This window comes from Mustela nigripes, chromosome 5, assembly GCF_022355385.1.
Source record: "Mustela nigripes isolate SB6536 chromosome 5, MUSNIG.SB6536, whole genome shotgun sequence".
NCBI classification, from domain to species: domain Eukaryota; kingdom Metazoa; phylum Chordata; class Mammalia; order Carnivora; family Mustelidae; genus Mustela; species Mustela nigripes.
Window position 1 is genome coordinate 87,329,207 of NC_081561.1, and position 10,870 is coordinate 87,340,076.

The 10,870-nt window shown below is 42.7% G+C and overlaps 1 protein-coding gene across 6 annotated transcripts in view; it reads right to left on the reverse strand.

The window, feature by feature from the left end:
- The window catches only part of REPS1 (RALBP1 associated Eps domain containing 1), an 82,432-nt gene extending 72,538 nt beyond the window's left edge, over window positions 1-9,894 (reverse strand). For 5 of the 6 annotated variants that reach the window (XM_059400832.1, XM_059400834.1, XM_059400831.1 and 2 more), the window contains exon 1: window positions 9,522-9,894. In XM_059400832.1, the coding sequence (XP_059256815.1) occupies window positions 9,522-9,674 (153 nt within the window). In that variant the 5' untranslated portion in view covers window positions 9,675-9,894. The remainder of the gene's footprint in view (window positions 1-9,521) is intronic. The other variant, XM_059400833.1, reaches the window with a different exon arrangement.
- Between the last annotated feature and the right edge of the window lie 976 nt (window positions 9,895-10,870).

Here is a 10,870-nt window from a genome sequence, read left to right on the forward strand (position 1 = left end):
TGTAGATTAAAGACCTTTACAGTGTTTGTAATATGCAACTACTTTCTGCCAATCTGTGGCTTGTCTTTTTACTTTCTTAAGTAACCTCTGAGGTGCTAAAGTTTTTAAACATTTTAATGAAGTCTAATTTGTCAGTATTTTCTTTTATGATTCATGCTTTTGGTGTCATCTAAGAACTCTGCCTAACACAAGGTCATAAAGATTTTCTCTAATGTCTCCTAGAATTTACAGTTTTAGATTTTATAATTATGTCTATGATCTATTCTGAAAAAATTTTTGTGTATGGTGTGAAGTATATACAACAGTATGTCCAAGTCCATTTTTTTTAAACATAAAGATATCTAATTGTCCGAGTACCATTTGTTGAAAAGACTATACTTCCCTCATTAAACTGTCCTGGCACTTTTTAAATAACCAGGTAATCATAAATAAGGGTTAATTTCTGGACTCTCATTTCTGTTCTATTAATTTTTGTGCTTAGTCTTTTTAAAAAATTTTTCTGATGGGCAACAGTTTCATTTTTAAAAAATATTTTTATTTCTTTTTCAGACAGAGGGAGAGAGAGAGAGGCAGACAGAGGGAGATGCTGGCTCCCCACTGAACAGGGAGCCAGATGCAGGACTGGATCCCAGGACCCTGGGACTATGACAGAAGCCAAAGGCAGACACTAACTGACCTAGCCACCCAAGTGTCCCTCATGCTTATTAGTCTTATTCCAACCATACTGTCTTGATTACTGTAGATTACAGTAAATTTTAAAATTAGGTAGGGCAAATCTCCTATTTTATTTGTTTTCAAAATTGTTTCAGCTACTCTGGGTCCTTTGTATTTCCTTATAAATTTTAGGCTCTGCTTTACAACTTCTACAAAAATATCTAGTAGGATTTTAATAGGGATTCTACTGTATCTACAGTTAAGTTTGGGGACAACTGCCATCTTAACGACATCAATCTTCCAACCTATGAACACAGACTGTGTCCCCATTTATTTATTTACAGATTTATTTATTTATTTGAGAGAGAGAAAGCAAGAGCAGGAGGGCAGAGGGAGAGGGAGAGATACTCTCAAACACATTCCGCAATCAGCATCAAGCACAATGTGGGGCTTCATCTCCCAGGCCTGAGATTGGGAACTGTGCTGAAACCATAAACTGGATACTTAACCAAGAGTGCCACCCAGACACTCCTTCTTATTTATTTAAATCTTTAGTATCTCTTAGTAATGTCTGTAGTATAAAAGTTTTGGTGCTTTTCTAAAAGAGATTTTATTTTTAAGTAATCTCTATATTCATTGTGGGGCTCGAACTTACAACCCAGAGATCAAGAGTTGCATGCTCTACCGAGTCATCCAGGTGCCTCATCTTTTGTTAAATTTGTTCCTAAATATTATTCTTTTTGATGCTACTGTAAATAGATTTTTTTGTTACTTTCATATTCAGACTGTTCCCACTACTAAACTGTTAATCTTGCCTGAGTTTGTAAAAAAAAAAAAAAAAAAAAAGTAGAAACTATAAGGCTAGACTGTCCTAATTTTCCTCTACTGAACCTATGTACTTACTTAGTTCTATATCCATGCTCTTCCTCCTCCTCCCCTTTCAAAATTGAGGAAGGGATCCCTCTTCTGTTAAGACCATCCTGTATAGTCAGGATTCAGAACAATCTTGCTTTTTCAATACTCTCTCTCATCTTCCTTTCTTCCCTTGTTAATCTTAACAACTGAAATCATGCTGCAGTATTTTTAATACTCAAAAAAGTAACAAAAAGAGAATTCCTTTATATCCTCATATACCTCCAGCTTCTACCCCTTGTCTATTTTCTTCCATCTGCAAACTTCTTTAAAAAGCTATCTACACACCCTATCCCTAATTCCTGGGCCATCCGGTTTCCCTTAAGTCACTCTAATCTGGCCTCTACCAGTCCACGAAACTGGCTCATCAGTTACTGATGACCTTTAGACTACCAAACCAACAGCCATATTTCTGCCCACATCTTCTCCACCTCTGGGCCAAACTCAATACAGTTAACTATTCTTTACTTGAAATACTCACATTACTTAGGATCCATGACATAATCCAATATACATCCCTAATTTCCCTACAACCGCTCTGTCCTTCTTAGCTTCCTTTCTAGAGGCCTTCCAGTTCCCCCAACTTAGAAATGCACTGCACTCCTCAGGTTCTACTTCTAGTCAATCCTTCTTCCCTCTCTATAGTCTCTTGCTTCTTGTCCTCCCTGATTTCATCTATTTTCATGGCTTTTAAGTATCACTAATAATATATTGGTAATCTTGAAACTGACATCTCCAAGCCAAATATCTCTGATCCTCTCTGAGAACCTATGACCAAAAAAAACAAACAAAAAAACTTCTGAATTTACCATTACCTCTCCACCAAAAAACAAAACAAAACAAAAAACCCTCTCTTCTATCCATTCGATAACGGTGACTTCCAGCAGTATCTCTTGAGCTCTCCCTTCTCTCTCTCCCTTATGCTCCATACCCAATCCATTATCATGTCCTCCTAGTTATGTTGCCTCAAAAAATCTGAAATATGTCCTCTCCTCTCAATCCCATTGCCACTTCACTAATCTAAGACATCATCATCTCCTATCTGAGTTACTGCATATCCACTGCCAATCTGTCTGTCCCGTATTCTCTTCTCTACATAGCAGGGTAATCTTTAAAAAAAAGTAATTCAGATGATGCTACTCTCTTACTAAAAACTCTTCATAATTTCATACCCAAACTCCTCATTGCTGTGTACAAGGCCCTGCAGTATGTAGTCTCTACCATGTCCATGCACCCCCATCAAGGTGCTCCAGCTTCTCATTTCCCCAGGCACATTAAGCCCTTCAAGCTTCAGGCCCTTCACGTGCTTTCCCTCTCTGTGAAACATCTCATTCTCTCTCCCTTATCTCTGTCCATGTCTCCTCAGAGGAACCTTCCCTTACAACTAAGTAGGTCCCTGGCGTGTGCAATGATTTTATATTAACTACACACAGTTCTTTTAACATCAACATTAATGTTAACATTAACATAATCCATGAAGGCAGGAAAGATTTCTGAGTTTTTACCACTGCTGTAGACATACACCCCTGGATAAAAATACACACACACACACACACACACACACACACATATACACACACAAACAGGTGTATATTAAATAGTGGCCATCAAGAAGTAGTCATGAAAATACACAAAACTGACTTAAGAAAGATGTTACATTTAGCACTTCACAGGTCCGCTCTTCTTCAAAACTTTAATATAGAGGTTCATGGGATGTGCTTGACTAAACTGGGGGAAGGCTAGCAACCTCCAATTAAAGGCACAATTTTGTGAACTGTTTTCTAAGCAGATGTCTAGTATGTGCACCAGAAATTCAAAGGAAACTGCAATCCAAAAACATCAGAAGATAAATAATCTAATAAATGGCTTCATCATTTAACAAGGTAGACTCAAATTCAACAAGAAGTCAGTTCTTGAAATAAAGATACAATATTTTGGGGGGATGCCTGGTTGGCTCAGTCAGTTAAATGTATGCCTTCAGCTCAGATCATGATCCTGGAGTCCGAGGACTGGACCCCACCTAGGCTCCCTGTGCAGTGGGGAGTCTGTTTCTGCCTCTCCTTCTGTCCCCCCAACCCCACCTTGTGTTCTCTGTCTTGTCCTCCCAAATAAATAAATAAAATCTTAAAATATATATATAGTATTTTTTTAAGACCTAAGTCCTATAATTTACTAAATCTCAATGAAACTTAGTATACGGTATGAACTTAAAAAAAGATTTCTGAGCCAAAGTTATTATGTCCTGATTTTTATGTCATGCCTATATATACAACCCACCAGACATGGATTCTTTATATAGAAGTAAAGGAGGGAAAAGATGAATGAAGATATAAATCTATCACAGGAAAGGCTATAGAAAATGAAACATATATGAAGGAAAAGGAGAAATGTCAAGTCTTATCACCCATTTCAAATTTTCACTGGCCAAACAGCTGAAGAATTAGGAACCACGGACCTTACAACCCTTTAATTAGTTCCTGCTCCTGTGTGTGTGCGCATCTGTGTATATACACACATGTATATATACACATATAGTCACTTCAGCATTCCAGGCTGAGACTGTCTTCAAAAGAATGTAACAAATCAATGTGTTAAAACCATGGAGCAACTAATTTCAAGACTGTGTTCTGTTCTTAAAGGTGTGGCTGGCAAGAAGGGCCATTTTGACACTACAGCACAAGGGCCATTTTGACACTGTAACACCTTTGGAAAACCCAATCCAATCACTTCAGGCTGTGAGAAGAAAAATCCAAGACATTAAGTGATCTGTTCAAGGTCACAAGGCTAGCTAAAGACAGGACCAGAATTTGCCTCCCATGTTTAGTGCTCCTTATTACCAGCCTCTCTCTTACAGCTCCATCAAAATCCTAAGCATGAGCTCCCCAAATACTGAGACTCTAACTCTGGACTATTAATTTAAAAGACTAAAACTAGCATAATATGATATAGGAAAAATAAATTTAAAAAGTAAATATGACACTACAAAAAGCCATTAAGTAGGACTTCTCTCACTAACAGTATGCTGTTTTTCAATCATGTACAGAAAGTGTCTGATTAAAGGCAAGATTTTTGTAATTTGTTATAATTATTTTAGTGATTCAGAAATTACAAATAAGAAATCACTACCCCAAAATAACAAACCTGACATTTACTTGTATTACCTTTATAACTTTCAATGAACAAATGAAGCTCTGCTTCCCTATTTTAATATTATCACTAATGAGTAGATCTTATAATCGAACAAAATTAGAAAGACAAAATGGTTTCTATTTCACTGTTGTCATTTTTCACCCATTAAATTAATGTGTTATTCAAATATTCTACCAAGATGTTGTTCAACACAAATGACCTTAAAGATTTTTTGAGCTTCATGAATAGGGGTACATTGGTTATAACCTTCAACGAAAGAACTGTTAGTACTAGAACCTTTTATCAAGCTATTATGCACTCAAAGTCTATATGAAGTTTTAAAATATTTCCCCAAATGGAGGATTTAAGTAAAAGCTAAGAAAACATACTCATTAATGTAGTAGCATACCTTCCATAATCTTAAAAAAATAAATTACTTCTGATTTTTAAGTCAATAAATATTTATTCTTTGCTCAGCAAAGGGCAAAATTCCTCATGATTAAATTCTATGAACCAAATTTTTCTCCACCCAGTCGTGTTCCCCTCTGCTGTGGAGCACAATTCTATAAAGCTTTAGTTCATTCACTTTGTCTATTGACACACTGTCGCCAAAACAAACCTTCACACTCAGCACCAGTCTTACTCTACTATTCCAAAACCAGTGTAATGAATATACTTCAAAATGTCTGACAGTTGTAACGTAAACTGTATCTCTATGCACAGGATACCAACTACAAGATCTTCTTCCTATTTCTCTTAAGTGGCTGTGTCTCAAGACAGCATCATACATATAACTATTCACTATGCAAAGAGGAAATCCATACATAACTCAAAATCAAACAATCTTAAATCTCTGCTCTTCAGAAGAACTATGGGTAAACCAATCACATGAACAGTGAAAGGAAAAAGCTGAAAGGTAGCAAGGAATAATGGTAAAGGAGAGATGCTTTATTCACTAACAAATTATTTAACTTCTCTGCCTATCACATTCCTGTTAATAAATAAAAAATAATACCCACTTCACTGGTTCTTGTAAGGATCAAATGAGTTCTTGCATGAAAATGACTTGCCCAGTAAAAGGCACATAACACACACTCAATAAATGCCAGCTCCTTCCTCCTTCAGTCCTCAGCCCTCTGTTCTTTGTTCTCTATCCTCATTCCCCCAGATGACTCAGCCTTCTCATGATTTTTATTAACAAATGCTGAAAACTACTACATTAATCAAAGCCCTGATGTGTACACGCATGCTCACAGTGTAAGCAGCTGTCTGGCCCCTAACCCTGAGATACCTGGGTCAGAAAGGCAGAGGAAGATGCCCAAATACCTGAATTTCACTGTAAGAACAAGTACTCAGTGTGGACAAATGTCCACGAGTTTCCAACTATCTCCTAGAGACTTCCACCACCACCTCAAAAGGCGGGAAATCAAAGTCACCAGAATCTTTTTAAAAATCGGGCTCTCTTTCTGCCCCTTTTCTAAGTGGTGAGTAGTGTCCAAGAGAGTCCAATCCTTGCTCTATTCTTCCCTCTAAGCATCACCCAGGCCATCAAGCCTACCTAATTTCTAGCCTCATTTTCAGTCCCACTGTTACCACCAGAGTCCAGGTGAGGATTTCTCAATCTCAGGACCACTGGCTAACATCTGGGCCCAGATACACCTTTGTTGTGGGGGCTCTCCTTGCACTGTAGGATGTCTTTCAGCATCACTGGCCTCTCTCCCCTAGATGCCAGTAGAACTGCTCCCTCCCTGCAAGTTATGACAACCAGAAAGGTCTCCAGACAGTGCCAAATGCCTCCGGGGAGACAAAATCATCCTCCCCACAATGTCCCCCACTCCTGCATTTGAGCACCATGACCCAGTTCCTCACCACTTCATAAATGCAACAGAGAATGGATCCCCAAATTCATCTCCAGCTTCTTCCCTCTAACTCCAGTTGCACTGATCTCCTGAAAGTCTTGTAAAGCACGGCTTTTATGAGTCACTTCTCTTAAACTACACCTCCCTGTTACCTTTACAATTAGTTCAAAGCTCTCCACCCAGCCTTGATAATCTGGCCTCAATTCAACACTATCCAACAAAGCACCTCACAGAGTGTCTACCCAGCAGCCCTTCAGTAACTCAGACCTGTTCATCCAGATCTGTTTCCTATTCTACAGCTGTCACCTGGGTCTGGATGCCCATTACCTTGCAACTGTTGGAGACCACTGCACGAGCCTCCTTCCGCTGACTCTACCTTTCCTCACTTTAGGTCAAAAACCAACAAGTTTCCACTGCCTACTGAAATATGAAATCTTCTGCGTGTTCTTTAGGGTCTTTCTTAATATAATATGGTCTCTTTCTAATTCTATGTTCCATTATCCCTAAGACACACTCCAGCTTCAGCAAACCTATCTGCTACTCCTTGAAAAGGCTCCTACACTTTCTACCTTCCGTCATGTTTTCTGTCGGGAAGTCCTCCATTCCACTGCCCTCACTCCACACTAATTTAAAGTCCCATCTCAATTAAGTCAAAGACACTTTCCTGATCATACCTCCTTCAAACCTCTCCTACATATTCACATGGTATTTTATGTTACACGTGTGTATCCGGGTAGTTTACAAGGTCCTTGAGAGATTCTCACTCCTCTTTCCATGTCCTGCAAATGCCTAGCCCAGTTAAGTAGTTGACTCAATACACTCAAGTTGACCCGAATGTTCCTCACTTAGAAAGCAACAGGCGGCTATGTTTTCAGACAATCCCAAACACGCTTAAGAGAACTAAATCCATAGTCCCCTTTTGTCTCACATTTTATGTCTTAGGCAGATTTTTAAGTAAACTGCCTTCAAGATACCCAAAATACTATTTAGTATATAATACTCTAAGAGTTTTGTTTCAGGGAGGTACTAAAGCTTCTAACTCGTAACTGAATTCTGAATATTTATGCTATTTAAGCCCTTTCTTTATATTGAAAGGCAACCAGAATTTATTTTCAAATGTTAACAAAACTGAGCAAAATGTAAAAATAACTTGATTAAACATATGTCAAGCAAAGGTTAATTAATACTGATTTGTCTATCCTAAATAATATGCTAAAATTCCAAAAATCTTCTGGCACCATTTAAAAAAGTAATAAAGACTCAGTTTATTTCAGCTCCTCTCCACCCCAAAAACATAAAGGAACTAAAACTTGAAAAGTTTCGCCTTAATTTTAGTTCCTAAATGACTTGAAAGTATGTTTTTCAATTGCCAGGAAAAAGGGCAATAGCATTAATGTGCATGTCCTGACCAGACCTCTAAAAGTCTAACTCCAAAGCCATATGAGGTAAGCAAGGGACCCCACGCAGTCACCACCATTCTTAGCTGGGGTCAGCAAACTACAGGCCCAGTTTCATGCACCCTTGAGGTAAGAATGGTTTTTCCATTTTTAAAGGGTTGCAAAAACAAAAACAAAGAATACTGGAGAGACACTGTGGCCAGCGAAGTTTAAAACATTTAATCTCTGTCCCTTTACAGTAGCACAAAAATTTGAATCTCCCACAGGTTAGTATCTAAGACACCCAACTTCTCCTCCCAAGTTTTTAAAAAACCAATATAAAACATTCAAGATTATGCAAAAGGGCAGAACTCATTCAACTAAGTCATAGTTAATGCACAGGCAAGTTCTAAAGCAGAGAGACTTTTGTGGACATTTTTATACTTCCAGAATTTTTGTTAGAAGGAACCTGCCTGACTCTCACTCTTTAAATGACCACATCTGCACTTTAAGAGTGGAAGTGCCTGGCCCAAAGTCCCACTGGGTGAACAAGAAAATGGGGTCAAAGACCCGGGCCTCAAAGCTCCTGATTTAGTGCTCTCTGCAGTATACTACATTATACCCATGCATATGGCTCTAAGTTTTGGAGATGTGGGTAAGTGGCTTGGATCATCATAAAAATGAAAGCTTAAAATCTGTTCCTAATATGCTGTTTAGATAGACTAGCAACCATGAATCATTAAACAGAGTAACAACAATGTTCACTACATATATTAGATAAGAACTTCTAGGAAACCTCCTTTTTAAAAAACAGATGTGATAGACAAAGCTCAAAATTTACTCTGCTTGGTCCTCTAGGGCTACAGATCGGATTTAGGCAAATATGCACGTTTGAGTTCCAGCTGCTCAATACTTCTCTCCCAACCCGAATCCACAAGTTCCACCAAATGTTACCGAATGGCAATGGAAAACTGTCCAGTTTACATCAGCCACACTAACTACAAGTTCTTTCCATACATATCTACTTGCAAACTACTCAAATTTTTGATCTCCCCCAAGAATTCAGCTTCCTTAAGAAAACGGCTTCTTTGTGACGTCTGCTGGCTAATTCAAGAATTAAAAAAAAAAATTTTACCTATACCGGTAACTTTACTACTCTGCAGGAACCGAAGAGTCCTGTTCTACACACCAGGATCTAGGATTCAAAGACATGGTCACAATCCAAGATCCTTCATCTGAAGTTGCTCTTCCAATGCCGAAAAACACATTCTGAGGGGCAGCCGAGAGACGATGGACTTGGTCTCTTCAGATTTAATACACAGACCTCCGCCCCCCACAACCCCCACCATGTCCCTGCGTGACTTTTGTCCTCTAACAGCGACCCCTCCCCCTCGACCGCGGCGCGAGTCTGGGCCGCCCGAGCACCTGCGGCCCCAGCCCGGGGGTACAAGCCCACAGCCGGCGCTGCTGGAAACGGCGCCCACCCCCCACCCCCGGAGGCGGACGGCCCGAGGCCGGAGCCGCCGGGAAGCGAGCGGTCGGCGTCCGGCAGAGCCCAGGACGCGTCCGGAGGCGAGGGCGGCGGCGTTACCTGGAGGACCACGTCGTTGGGCAGCTGCGCGGCCCGGAATAGCTCCAGCACCCGCCCGTTGGCCGCCACCTTCTTGGTGCTCTCGATGTCGCAGTAGGAGAAGAGATCCGAGTAGTATTTCTGCTCCGCATCGCTCAGCGTTAAGCCTTCCATCTTCGCCTCCGGCTCACGGCCGCCCCGCCCCGCATGCAAGACCTGGGACCCGGCCCCACGACCCCGGGACAGCGGGGGCTGCGCGCGGCCCGGCCTCCTCCTGGCCCCGCGAAGCCGCGGGGAGCCCCAACCCCGGCCTCACGCGCGCTGGGGGCGCCCGAGCAACAGGGCCCGGAGGTCGCGAGGAGGGGGCCCGGCGGGGCTCGGCGCGCCGCCGCCTGCGAGGCCCCGCGCAGTCCCGGGCTCGGCGCGGCGCGCGGCTCGGGCTCGGGCTCCGGCTCGGAGGCCGAGGGGAGGGCGCGGGCAAGGAGGCGGGGGCCGCGGCGGCGCGAGGCAGGGGCGGACTCCGCCACCGCTCCCGCCGCGGGTTCGAGTCTCCCCGGCTCCCCGCAGCGTCCCCCACCCCACAAGACTTCCCGCCTCGGCTTCCCCTTCCGTCCACGCCCCCGCAGCGGCGGCACTTCCCGGAAAGTTGTGGGGCTGCGAGTCTAAAGTTTCGGGGGCTCTGAGCGGAGCGTGGCCGCCGCTCCGCCTCCCTCCGCCGCCATTTACTGCGCCCCGGCCCGGCCCCCGACGCGCCCGCACCAACACTGACAGCGGCGGCCGCGCTCCAGACCCGGATGTGAGGCCGGGAGGAGAGAGCGCGAGAGGGAGAGAAACACCCACCGGGCTGGCTCGGCCGCTCCCGGGAGAGGGGGGCCGCAGCGCCCCCTGGTGGCCGGAGCCCCGCGGCGGAAGGCCGGGCGGCCCCCCGAGCCCGGGGTGGGGGGTGGGGGGGGCGGAGGGCAAGGAGGAGCTGAGACCCCGGGGACGCGAGGACTAGGGGCCCACAGCAGCAGCTCCTTAACACCAAGGTAACTTACATACCCGTTGCTGTTTAGATTGTTTCGAAGCTTCTGACACTAAAGGTTTAATAAACATTCATGGAAAGAGGAACATTGTTCAGGTTATTGCTATTGTATCTGTTTGTACCTTCTAGATGTCAGATGTTACTGAGAATAAATGCAATGTTTCTGTGTGCTCCAAAGAGCTATGAAGATTCAGTCTATCTGGGAACTCTCATACTGACACTAACATTAAGGCTTAACTCCCACTCTTGTTCCAAAACATGTCGACCTGAGAAACAAAATTTGCTGAATAGAGAGAAAAACTGGCAAAGTTTTCTTCTATGTAAAAGGTCGTTCCGGCCACCGGGA